The following is a 14,390-nucleotide window of genomic DNA, read 5'->3' as shown; positions in this document are numbered from 1 at the left end:
CTGCCAATAATTTTTGGAACTGTGAACACTCCCGTTTGTGTGTCCATTTTCTGGATTGAATGTAGTGGAAGACCTGTCGATCCCTATTATACTATTTCTACTGTGGTGAAATTGATGCCACTTTGGTATTGACTGCCATTATTTTTTGGAAATGTGAACACTCCTGGTTAGGTGTTCATCTATTGGATTGTGTGTAGTGGAAGTCTTGTGGTCCCTATTGTACTATTTCTACTGTGGTGAAATTGATGCCACTTTGGTATTGTCTGCCAATAATTTTTGGAAATGTGAACACTCTTGGTTGAGTGTCCATCTGCTGGATGGGGTGTAGTGGAAGATCTGTCAGTCCCTATTATACTATTTCTACTTTCATGATATTTATTCCACTACTGTGGTGTAAGCCCCTCATTTATTTAAATGTAAACACTCCTGGTTGGGTGTTCATCTGCTGGATTGGGTATAGTGGATGACCTGTCTGCACCTTAGGGACTCTAACAATTTGACTTGGCACCCTCAAACCATTCCTGCAAAATCTGCGAAGTGCAGTTTTCCTCCTTTTCCCTCTTAGTTTTGCACTCTTCCTCAAAAGTAGTGTTTCCCCACATTTGGGGTTTCAGTGTACTCACAAGAAATTGCACAACAAATTGTCTGGTGCAATTTATCCTGTTACCCCTATGAAAATTCAAAATCATGATTTTTTTTTATTTTCACGGCTCAACGTTATAAACTTTTGTGAAGCACATAGGGGTTCAAGGTGCTCACCACAAATCTAAATACATTCCATGAGGGGGTTTACTTTCCAAAATGGGGTCGCTTATGGGGGATTTTCACTGTTTAAGCACATGAATGATTCCAGGAAATATTACATTCAAAAAGTCAAATGATGCTTCTTTACTTCCAAGATTTGCCATGCAGCCAAACAGTAGTTCTCTCCCACAAATAAGGTATCGCCGTACTCAGAAGAAATTGCTCAACAAGTTTTATGGAGCAAATTCTCTTTTACCCTTATGAAAATGCAAAATTTGTGGCTAAAATAAAGTTTTTGTAGGGAAAATTAGATTTTTTTATTTTCATGGACTAATGTTATAAACTTCTCTGAAGCATCTAAGACTTCAATGTGATCACCACACATCTAGATCAGTTCCCTGAGGGGTCTTGTTTCCAAAATGATGTCACTTGTGGGGCATTTTCACTGTTTGGGCTCTCCAAATGTGACATGGCATCTGCTAATTGTTCCAGCAAATTGTACATTCAAAAAGTCAAATGTCGCTCCTTCCCTTCTGAGGTCTGATGTGGTTTTCTCCCACATATGGGGTATCAGCATGCTCAGGAGAAATTGCACAACAAATTTTGGGATCTATTTTTTCCTGTTACCCTTGTGAAAATAAAAAAGTGGATCAAATTTTATTTTTTGTAAAAAGGGTTAATGTTTTCTTTTCCACATTTCAAAATTTCCTGTGACGCAGCTGAAGGGTTAATAAACTTCTTGAATGTGGTTTTGAGAAGCTTTAGGGGTGCAGATTTTATAATGGTTTCACTTTTGAGTATTTTCTATCATATAGACCCCTCAAAGTCACTTGAAATGTGAGGTGGTCAATAAAAAAATGGTTTTGTAAATTTTGGAAAAAGGAGAAATTGCTGGTCAACATTTAACTCTTGTAACTTCCTAACAGAAAAAAAAAATATGTTTAAAAAATTGTACTGACGTAAAGTATACATGTAGTTAATGTTTTTTATTAATGATTTTGTGCGACACATCTCTCTGGTTTAAGGGCATAAGAATACAAAGTTTGAAAATTGCAACATTTTTCCATTTTCCACAAAATTTCCATTTTTTTTCACAAATAAGCGCAAGTTATATTGAAGAAATTTTACCCCTATCATGAAGTACAATATGTCCTGAAAAAACGCTCAGAATAAGTGGGATCCTTTGAAGCATTACAGAGTAATGACCTCTTAAACTGACACTGGTCAGAAAAGTAAAAATTGGCCTTGTCATGAACGTGCAAATCACCTTGGGGGGTAAAGGGTTTAAGACTGTGTTTGCATTAATGAGCATAAAAGTGGTTTAGTAGAGTCCTAGGAGATCGGCAAGTACATATCTATTCCAGGCAATTAGAAGATTTGCAGGATTATGATTCACAAACAGATTCATGGCAAATCTGATTAATTTGAAAATCCTATGAAGCTGGTGAATTGAAATTTCAAATGAGCTGCTCATCTTTAAAATATAAATACAATTACTGAAATCTTTTTTTCTTCATAATTTCAATTTAATTTATTCTGTCAATTGTCCTTACATATATAATTTGCCCATAAATCACAGACTGCTCTTTCTTGAGATAATTTATACACACATTTTTTGCATACCTGATTGATGTTTTGAGGAACAAAAAAATTATTTTGAAGGTACAATTTTTTTTTATATAAAACATTAAAATTTATTAATTCATCAATCAGTACTGGAGAAAAATGGAGGCTGCTTTTGAAGTCCAAGACTTCAAAAGCAGCCTCCATTTTTTCCAGTACCGCTTTTCCTGTATTCTATATATATAAAATGTCATATACTTTAATGTAAAAGAGTACATTTGATTTTGTGTCCTATACTTTCTTGTCATAATTTGATGTTTAATCTGTTATTTTAATTTTCTCTTACAAAAATCTGTTCAGCTATTTAGTACAAGATTTGAGCTTACTTTTGATACTTTATTAAGTACATTGTTGTCATAAAGTTATATGTTAGTTCTGCATTTGTGAAAATTTGTAATAAATGCAATTATTAAGAAAAGAAAAGGTTAATTGGACTTTGATACATTATGTAAGTTTTTTTATAATTTCTTTGTATTGTTTAGGATTCAATACTGCAAAGGGAGATCTAGTAAGAGCCATTCTATATAACAAACCAATGAGTGTTAAACTGCATAGAGAGGCCATTAAATTTCTCATGGTACTTGTGGCTGTCGCTATATTTGGAGTTTTCTACACTGTAGCTGTGCACATTAAGAATGGGGTAAGTTACGATGTATCATAAGTACAGTATGACAGTGTTTAGTCCTTCTTATTGGTCCTGTTTAAATTTGTTTATATCTATATAGTTTTGTTGTTGGTTAGCCATTCTAACTCACATGTGAACAAAAGATGAAGACTCATTCAGAATGCTAATAGAGTCAGTCACAAATTTGGGCAGCCCCATAACACCCTGCAGCAATCAGATCACATTGCCAAGCTTGTCCAATCATGGTGGTGGGGGGTGCGCGTCTATCATAAACAGTATAACAGTTTAAAAGACAAAGGCAGGAGCATCAATTTATGATATTGCTTCTTTGTTTAGCAAAGTGCTAATCTATATATACTCTCAAAACGGGGATCATTTTTGTACCCAACTTCGTGAAAATTCCATGCCTTCTTCTGTATGCACCGCCTCTGTATAAACAACACCAATGCATGTATCTGACTCCCAAGAGGCATACTTTCTAGACTTTCTATACAGTATAAGTATCTTACAATAGAGTATGTGTATCAGTGTCCAGCTGCAGCAATGAGACTCATGGGTCTTTCCATCTGGTAATCAAGTTCCTGCACGGACTGGATTAGGAGTAGATCCTTCAATAGAAGAACAAAAAGGAAATCCAGCAAGAACTCAGCAAACCAGGGTTGGAGTAAAATGATGCTTTTCTTTATTTCTTCAACAAGGTATAAAAATGACCCACAAGAATCAGAAACCAGAGTACATGGCAGAAATAAGCGCAAATGGGTCATTTGCGCTTATTTCTGCCATGTACTTTGGTTTCTGATTCTTGTGGGTCATTTTTATACCTTGTTGAAGAAATAAAGAAAAGCATCATTTTACTCCAACCCTGGTTTGCTGAGTTCTTGCTGGATTTCCTTTTTGTTCAAGTATCTTACAATATCTGAAACTGCTGTCTGTTTTTAAATAGGCTTACCATCCATTTTCGCCTAACCAGATAGGTTGATGTCTATGTGAAAGGTTTGTTTGCAGTAGAGAGCTAAAAACAGTTTCAGTAGACTTCTAGAAGAATTCAAGGTGTTATACACATATTAGAGGTATTTAATTATGCAATTAAATAATTCCCAGCAAATTTTGGAGGAAAATTTGGTGAAGTGTAGATCTGCTCATTTCTACTCACCATCATTTCTAATCACCATACAGTCATCAAGCAGATTCTGTTCATGGAGGCTTATGTTATTAGGGTGCTGCTACATTCGGTAGATTATTTAATTGGCCAGCTCATGGATTTATGCAATACCAGTATAGATGAATGAGACTTTTGCTGAAATCTCTGCAACAAATTTGCCAAATATGAAAATATACTTAAAAAGGATTGTCCAGCACCAGGTGCTGAGAGCCACAGCTGATGTTCAGCCCAGTGTGCATACCTGTCATGAACTTATTGTCTTAATTGAAATAGGAGAATAGAAATGGACAATACCTGCCAGGTGTGCACATTACCTGTTAAGGATGAGACAGTCTCCATATCAGCAGTTTTAAGATGCCATCTGTACCTATTTGCTTTTAATTTAATTATATGCAGTGTTTGTGACCAAATCATGTTTAGGAATATATTTCTATAATTTCACTAGGATTGTTTGTGTAACAATTTATCAAAATGCATCAAATAATGTAATAAAAAAAAATATTTGTATTGCTTTCCTAGGCCAGTGTTCATGACATTGTGCTAATGTCATTTTTGATGCTAACTATTGTAGTTAACGCAACCCTTCCTGCATCAATTACAATTTGTCTACTGTGTGGTCAAACAAGACTGAAAAAACAGGACATCTTCTGCATTAGTCCTCAACGGATCAATTTAGCTGGGCAGTTGAATCTTGTGTGTTTTGATAAAGTAAGTTCCATTTTGGTTTATCTGTTTTAGTGGATCCTTGATGCTAGCTGTATGCATTATTCTCTACGCAATACTGAGCACAATTATGATAATACAAAGGTTAAAAAATAAGCAAGAATTGACCCCTGGAATAAAGACTTCACAACACCATTCACCTAGTCCCCTCTAATCCCAGGAGAGAAGGAAAGAGAAAGGGAAAAAGGAAAAAAAAAAGCTTGGAATACTAGAATTTGTTTTTCTAAATGTACTATTAAAAAATATGCCGTATATACTCGAGTGAAAGTCGAGATTTTCAGCACATTTTTTTGTGCTGAAAACACCCCCTCGTCTTATACATGAGTCACTGTCCAGAAAGCCGGCGGGGGAGGGCGAGTGGCGCAGCAGCGGCAGGAGCTGTCGGCTGTGGCACAGTGACAGCTGCAGCTGCCGGCTTCCAGAAGATATCACACTCACCCTCCTCGCACTGTTGCTGCATCTCTGTCCCTGCATCTCCGTCCCGGCGCTGGCAGCTCTTCCTGTGCTGAGAGGTCACATGGTACCGCTCACTAAGGTAATGAATTTGCACGCATCTCCACTCCCATAGGCATGGAGAACCTATTCATACCTTAATGAGCGGTACCACGTGACAGCTCAGCACAGAAGAGCTGCCGCGCCTGGACAACGGAGATGCAGTGACAGCACGAAGAGGGTGAGTAGGATGGGGGAGGGTGAGGCATGCATACAACGATGGGATGGGGGTGAGCCATGCATACAACAAACGGATGAAGGGTAAGCCATGGCATACAACGACGAGACCGGGGAAGCCATGCATATAACAGGGGAAGCCACACATAACAGGACAGGACGGGGGAGCCACACATAGCAGAACAGGATGGGGGAACCACATACCAGGACAGGACGGGAGAGAGCCACGCATAGCAGGACAGGGATGAGGGGACAATGTATACTCGGCTTATACTCGAGTCAATAAGCTTACCCAGTTTTCCATGGCAAAAGTAGGTGCCTTGGCTTATACTCGGGTCGGCTTATACTCAAGTATATATGGTAATGATAAGTAAATATATCGTGTATTATTGGTGGACATAAAGCTGGTTCAATTGTATTTTCTTTAATAATAGGTTATAGTATGTTTATAACTGTTTAAACAGATATTTTTACAGTTTTTTTTTTGAGAAAATGAACTATACTCCATTTACTCCTGTTTTTATCCTAGATTTGGATATACCCATTCATTTACCCTTCTAATGCACCTCTCTTTAATAAAATTTGCATTTGTCCTTTTTCTGACTATATCTCCCATTACAATAAATAATAAGTCTTAAGTATAGTAAAATATTGAGAGAAGATAAACTTAAATGATAGAAGTGATTTGCCACATGCACAGCTTGTTATTGTTGTTAAAAAAATGTTTTGTTTTGTTTTTCTTTTTGGAAAAATAAATAAAAATCTATTGAAATAAAAAAAAAGCAAGAATTGATGATAATAAGTGATGGGCGAACCCCTAACTTTATTGTGCGTGTTCCGTATCGAACATCTACTGCTCTGGCACAGAACCCTATGATGGAATTCTCCAGGAAGTGTATGTTACTGTTTAGGTTTGGCACCCCAAACATTGGGTGTATTCCATGCTGTCATCTGTGTGACAGCACGAGAAACACCGGTGGCTCTGATCAGTTGTAAAATTATTATTGCTCGTCAGAGCACTACGGTTCCCACACTGTCAGATGAAAGCGTAAGTAAGCAGCTGTGATTGGCTCTATAAAGTTTACCGCTGGTCACTGCTTGTATTATTTCCATCAGTCTACACCTGCTGTGGCAGGCAGATTTGCCTGCGCTGGTCATCCAAAATAGAACAGACCCCACGTCATAAAAATAAACGTATAATGCCGGCGATTGCTGATTAATACTCCCATCAGTGGCACATGCTGTCGCTGCTAACACCACTGTTAACAGGTGCTGGCTCATGCTGTCAGCTGGCATGGAAACCACAGCTGTCTGACCTGCGCAAATAATCTTACCACCGATCACAGCTTGTGTTTGCCGCACTGTCTTATAGAGGACAGTGTGGCAAACAACATATGTTCGGGCCACCCATTCATGGTACCACTAATGGTAATGTTTACATAAATGTTTACGTAAATTTAAAATATCACTGCATAGAAAGCAGCTTTCAAAATATTGTATTGCTGGGGATTGGGGAGCTGGCTGGCTTACTTAGTCAAAATCTCCACAGAGAAGGCAGACATGATTTATTATGTACCCAGTGATCATGTGATCCTTAACATACTAGCCCCTGGTACAGGGGAAATCAGCAATAAAAAAAAATGAAGTATTATTTTCAAATGCCAAACTAAGGTGAGGATTCAGAAGTCTACAGTCACATAAAATGACAATTGACTCATCATAAATTTGGACAATTCCTGTAATGCTCATAAAATAAGTAAAAATATAGTATCCCTTAACTTGTATGATGACATAACACTTTATCAACATAGCCACATATCACATAATCTTTCAAGTTATGGATTGTTACAGAATCAGAACAAAAAACAGCACAATAATCCATTACCAGAACCACCAGCAGTACAGAAATACATCACTAGAAACCCTGTTGGTATGTAAAAACAAAGCATCATAACCCTCATCAGTACAGAAATACATCACCAGAATCACCAGCAGTACAAAAATTCATCATCAGAATCACCATCACTACAGAAATACATCTGTATAACCCCCATTAGATCAGAATCACAGTATCAAAGCCCTCAGTAGTACAGAAAAACATCACAAGAAACACCATCAGTACATGAATACATCATTAGGCCACCATCAATACATGAATACAGCATCAGTACATACTGCATCAATTTTATTATTAGGTCAGGTCCATATGCATTTGTATCATTTGAAACTACAACTGCCAGTACATCCTTGACAATGGTAAGGAGATACTGGGAGTTGTTGTAATCAGTCATGATCAGATTGCTGTCCATACAGAAGTATCACAACACATACATACAGTCAGTATCACAAATAAACATGTACATCCAGGTACATTATAAATGACGTTGTCTCTAATTGGAGCCATTCTCTTTCTTTTCTTCATCTTGTCCAGATGCCAGTATGACTTTCCACAGCCACAGCTCATCTCTGCAGGCTTCCATCTTCTCCAGACTTATGCATCACATGCCACATGATGCCCTTAAATATAGAAGTGGCATTATAATTCTACTGAATAAAAATCTGCTACTTTCTGTGCCCCTGAAAAAATAATTGCTCCTCATTGTGTTCCCTGCACAAAATATGTCCCAGACGCTGTCTCTCTTATGATACATACTGTAAGGCAGCGACTGGTGTTATTTGCGATGGTCGCTATGTGTCCCCCAGGATGCTCTCAGAACAGTATCTGATCCGCTGGAGTGCCATGTGGTCACAGCAAGACGCCTGTGAGGCACAAGGCAGAATAAAAGTAAGAGTGAACCTTGTCAGGTTATGTGGCCAAGGAATTGTACAGGAAAACCTGGTATGGGCTTTTATTTTTGAAACGGACTGAAGGAAGGTAGTGGGGCCAGTCAGTTTCCTCCAGGCCGGATCTTACGAGTGGCACATAGCCACAGATTGGAGTTTAGAAAAAAAACCTGCAGGAAGGGTGGGGGTGTCAGTTTTGGAGTTTGCAACCTGTGAAGCAGTCAGCTCTGCAAAAGGCTCCGTCTGTGTGAGGAAACACAAGGCCAAGCAGAGCAAGCTCCTGTCACCCCATTGTTTGATATGGTGGGGCAGTTGCCCTGAGCAACCGGACATTTATGGACTGTCTTGTTTCTTGGCTGCAATCCAGAGGATTTTCTTTTGGTGCTTCTACTTTGTGAGTACTCTGAATATTAAAGAGACTTTTGTTTTTGGACCTTTACTCTGGTCACTGCCTATGATAATACTGCACCAACCCTGCTGCACTACAATACTCTCCACTGTGTCATCTCCTTTCCATACTGAGCCCCATTTTCACTCTTTACTTTTACATAGTGTCCCCCTATACTGCCCTATACTGTGCTTCTTCATCACACACCCCATCCTCAGCATACTGTCCCCTCCTTTCTATGGTCTCACACTGTACCCCCATGCTGACCGCTCTACATACTGCCCCCACAATACTCAGTCTCTATTCTGTGTCCCCTCACATTTTTCTCATCCCATACTGCCTCCTCATTCAATTTCCCTCAATAGTCTCTTGTCACATACCCCCTCCCCATACTGTTTTCGCACTCATCCCCCTACTCCTTATATTGTCTGTTTCCATCCCCCATTGCTGCACATAGTATGTTAGCATCCATCTCCTTCATGCCTCATACTGTGTCTGCATACATTAACCTCATCCTCCCATACTGTGTCCTCACCAATCCCATCCCCTCGCTCCCCATCTTGTCCTCAAATCCCCCAATTGCTTCCCATGCTGTTTCTGTGCCTTTACCCCCCTTGCTCCCCATACTCTATCCACACCAATACCCCACTCCCCATACTGTGTCTGCGCTCATTCTGTCCCCTCACTCCCCATATTGTGTAAGCACCCATCCCCCTTGCTACCGATACTTTGTCCTCAAAATTCATCCACTGTATTCTCTCCATTCTGTGTCCGCACACATTCCACCACTTTGCTCCCAATACTACATCCACATACACTCTCCCCATGCTCCCCATACTGTATCTGCATCCATCCCCCTCGCCTCCCATGCTGTGTCCACATATATTCTCCCCACCCTCGCTCCTCATACTGTTCTCAAATTTCTTCCTTATTCACCTATTTACAATAAATCTTCGGTGCTTTTAGCTCCATTGGTGCACTTACCTCACCAAACTTTTGCCACCTATGTGGCACCAAGGAGTGACATCAGCAATGAAATCACATTACCTGAGCATGTTGCTGACATCTCCCTAATTCAGCCAGGACTTGCATTCACACCTGAAAGACTTGAGTACAACTGATGACTGGGAGCTTCACAGGTGACTCAGAAAATGGCTGACTCCCACTTTGGGGGTGTGACAAAATGCTGCAGCGGAGACATCTTGAAGCTCTGCATCAGGCTCCTATAATGCACCGCCCTACCAGCTTAGCCCAAGACATATACCCTGCTTGCCTCCAGTAGATGCGCCCCAGCTCTCCCAATATGTGTACATAGCGTGGTTTGTCAACAATAGTTAATCTTGGTGTGTTAACATCCACGGGACCTGGCTTGTCATTCTTGACTAGAGATGAGTGAATATGTTCAGAAAACGATCACCAAACATAAACTCGGTACGAATATGGCACATTCGGATTTGTGATCGGTAACACAAGCATTTTTCTTAAAATTGGAAAAAGTTGGAAAAAGTTGGTAACATTTGGTAAAAGATAGAATAAAAGTCAGCAATTCATGTGCCACATTCAGTAAAATCACAGCGAGCCAGGTTAGAATAGAAAATATATACACATAGAATACATATATACAGATGTCAGTGACACACACATATATGTGTGTATATATATATAGTATATACAGTAGAAGTATATATATTGCATACATAGACACAAGAAAAGCTTTCAATTCAGCAGCTGTGGTAGTCTATAATCATAGCAGGAACCAACAGGATAGAAGAGATGGATTATATACAGTAAATACATAAAGAATAGGTAGACATACAGATGTCTGTGACAAATACAATTAGTACAGTGTGTGTGCAGCTAATAAAAGATTATTTTCTGAAAAAAAATGTTGTGCGTAATTTTCGTAACTAGCAGAGGGAAAGCTGACTGCTAGGGACCAATGTTTATAGCCTGGGAAGGGGGGTAAAACCGATCGAGCTTCCCAGGCTATTAATATCAGCTCACAGCTATATACTTAGCCTTTACTGGCTACTAAAATGAGGGACCCTAAAAAAAATGGCATATGGTCCTCTTATAATTAATAACCAGCAAATGCTATGCAGACAGCTGTGGGTTGGTACTAATACCCTAGGAATGAGCCATGGATACTGGCCCCACCCCAGGATAAAAACATCAGCTCTCAGCAGCCCCAGAAAAGGTGCATCTCTAAGATGTTCCAATTATGGCACTTAGCCTCACTCTTCCCACTTGCCCTGTAGCACTGGCAATTGGGGTGATAGTTGGGGGGTTGATGTCATATTTGTATTGTCAAGTGACATCAAGCCCAAGGTTAGTAAAGGAGTTCATCCCAGCTGGGAACACAACCTCAGTGACCGGGCGTAACTTCGATGATGTCACCGCTAGTCACTGAGTGAGCAGATAATTCATCAGTGGTTCTCAGGCTGGACGGTCACCTCTTGGCACAATGCAAAGATGACATCAATCCCACAAATATAAACCCTACTTGCCACCGCTACAGGGAAAGCGGGAAGAGCTGGGCAAAGCACCAGAATTGGTGCATCTAATAGATGTGCCTTTCCTGGGCAGCTGCAGAGTGCTATTTTTAGGCTGGGGGACCTCTATCCATGGCCCCTTACCAGCCTGAGAATACCAGCCCCCAGCTGTCTGCTATACCAAAGCTGGTTGTCAAAAATGGGTGGACCCCATGCTGTTTTTTTTAATTATTTATTTAAATAATTAAAATATGGTGTGGGAGCCCTTCTATTCTTGATAACCAATCTTGCTGAATCTGGCAGCTGAGGGTTTCAGCTCCCAGCTGTGAGCTTTGCCTGGCTGGTTATCAAAAATAAAAGGGAACCCACGCAATTTTTTTTATTATTTATTTACAGCACAGAAGTGGCTGATGAATACTCCCATCTGCCAAATCCTGCTCTCCCTGTTATTAGCTGCAGCAGATGATGGATGATGGAAGCTGTAGTCCCATCAGCTGACAGCAGTGGCCAGAAGAGTAAACTTTATACCTTTGATCACAGCTGAGTGCTCACACTGTTTCCTGACAGCATGGGAACCGCAGTTTTCCGATGGGCTGGGATGATTTCACCATCAATCAGAAGCACTATGCCAATGTTTCCTATGCTGTGTGACAACGTGGGAAACATAGACTTTTGTGCTGTGTATGTTTGGCTATATTCAGTAGTGATGGGCGAGCACTAATATGCTCGGGTGCTCATTGCTTGGGTCGAACAAATTGGAATACTCGGGTACTCGGACAGAAAACTGAGCCCAATGTAAGTCTATGGGAGACCCGAGCATTTCTGCCCCGATCCCCCCCGGGGTACTTTAAAGGTTTAAAATCATCTGAAAATGATGGAAACACTGATCAAATGACACGGGGACATCATGGGGACTGCCCCTTTAAGCATTCCTGACTCCTACTTCACAGCTTTAAAAAAAATTTTCAGGGTTACATGCCATTTTTATCGGTGCACCAAAAAAAATACCAAAATTAAACCAAAACGGATTTTGCTGGGAAATATGTTGAGGTACAGTACATCCTTTCCAGGTTAATGACTTGTATATAACGCAAAATAGTTACCCCCAGACCAAAATGTTCCTCCCCCATTTGGGCTATGTTCAGACGCAGCGTTTTTGAAGCGTTTTTTAACTTTATCATCGCTTTCAACCAATACAAATGCATTCACTGGGAAATGTCATTGTAACATTTAGCAACCCTAGCTGGCCATATGGTGTGTGACACATAAGCAGACACATCTTGCTTCATTTATGAACAATGAACTCTTAAAGTCACAGAGCCTATTTTTACAGGGGCATCAGGCAGCATTAATCTTATTAAAGGGCCATTATTAATGAGTGGGTCTCCTAAACTGTTACTATGCAGTGAGAGAATGGGCTGCCAAGAATTATGATGCACCACAATACCCCTTTCACGAAAGGTACAGGAGGGCTTCCTGAAAAAACGTTGCATTGAATGCAAGACCTGGCCTGCCCCAAAGTTACATGCACCCCAATAAACTTTTCAAGCCATGTACTGGATGTCCACGGGAAAATCCACTTCACATTATTCATTTCATAATCCCAAACTACTTTCTTATGCTTAGACTGCAAGGCCTGCCCTGCTACCAAGTCATATGCACCTCCATAACCCTAATCCTCTCTTGGAAGAAACATGTAGGAGGGCATCTTAACCAAAAATGTCCCATTAAAATGGAGCGGGTCTCCTACAATTGGAAAGCCCATACGCTAAGTGTGTTGGCTGTCAAAAATTTTCCCCTGTGGGGTACATCTCAACCATTTCACAACAAGTAGTTTCCACCCAGCAAAAACATCCACACTTGTTCTGAAGTCGACCCTGGCTATTGCAGCACGGCACACATTAAAGGTGGTGATCTGGTGGCGGCGGATTATGGGATGTGGAGGAAAGTCTGAATTAACCCCTTCACCCCCAAGGGTGGTTTGCACGTTCATGACCGTGCCAATTTTTACAATTCTGACCACTGTCCCTTTATGAGGTCATAACTCTGGAATGCTTCCATGGATCCCGGTGATTCTGACAAAGTTTTCTCGTGACATATTGTACTTCATGATAGTGGTAAAATTTCACTCAAATAACTTGCGTTTATTTGTGAAAAAAATGGAAATTTAGCAAAAATTTTGAAAAGTTCGCAATTTTCCAACTTTGAATTTTTATGCCCTTAAATCACAGAGATACGGCACACAAAAAACTTGATAAGTAACATTTCCCACATGTTTACTTTACATCAGCACAATTTTGGAACCAAAATTTTTTTTTGTTAGGAAGTTATAAGGGTTAAAAATTGACCAGCGATTTCTCATTTTTGCAACACCATTTTATTTTTACGGACCACATCACATTTGAAGCCACTTTGAGGGGTCTATATAATAGAAAATACCCAAAAGTGACACCATTCTAAAAACTGCACCCGTTAAGGTGCTCAAAACCACATTCAAGAAGTTTATTAACCCTTTAGGTGCGTCACAGGAATTTTTTGAATATTTAAAAAAAAATTTTTTTAATATTTAAAAACAATTCAGGTTAAATTTTTTTTATTTTACCAAGGGTAACAGGAGAAATTGGACTGCAAAAGTTATTGTGCAATTTATCCTGAGTACGCTGATACCTGATATGTGGGGGGGAACGACTGTTTCGGCGCCTGGCGGAGCTCAGAAGGGAAGGAGCGCCGTTTGACTTTTTCAATGCAAAATTGGCTGGAATTCAGATCGGACACCATGTCGCGTTTGGAGAACCCCTGATGTACCTAAACAGTGGAAACCCCCCACAAGTGACCCCATTTTGGAAACTAGACCCCCCAAGGAACTTATCTAGATATGTGGTGAGAACTTTGAACCCACAAGGGCTTCACAGAAGTTTATAACGTACAGCTGTACAATTAAAAAATCATATTTTTTCCAAAAAATGATCTTTTCAGCCCCAATTTTTATTTTCCCAAGGGTAACAGGACCCTAAATGTTATTGTGCAATTTGTCCTGAGTACGCTGATACCCCATATGTGGGGGTAAACCAATATTTGGGCGCATGGCAGAGCTCGGAAGGGAAGCAACGCCATTTGACGTTTTTGGTTGGAATTGAGATTGGACACCATGTTGCGATTGGAAAACCCCTGATGTACCAA

General features: G+C 40.0%; 1 protein-coding gene across 1 annotated transcript in view; it reads left to right on the top strand.

The window, feature by feature from the left end:
- The window catches only part of LOC141092472 (probable cation-transporting ATPase 13A5), a 318,264-nt gene that overhangs the window by 108,826 nt on the left and 195,048 nt on the right, over nucleotides 1–14,390 (top strand). The window contains exons 11-12 of the mRNA XM_073578636.1: nucleotides 2,850–3,007; nucleotides 4,674–4,862. Coding sequence (XP_073434737.1) covers nucleotides 2,850–3,007; nucleotides 4,674–4,862 — 347 coding nt within the window. The remainder of the gene's footprint in view (nucleotides 1–2,849; nucleotides 3,008–4,673; nucleotides 4,863–14,390) is intronic.

The sequence above is a fragment of the Dendrobates tinctorius genome, unplaced genomic scaffold (assembly GCF_039654945.1).
Source record: "Dendrobates tinctorius isolate UK_male_01 unplaced genomic scaffold, ASM3965494v1 ptg000060l, whole genome shotgun sequence".
Taxonomy (NCBI): Eukaryota; Metazoa; Chordata; class Amphibia; order Anura; family Dendrobatidae; genus Dendrobates; species Dendrobates tinctorius.
This window is presented reverse-complemented; position numbering and strand designations above follow the sequence as displayed.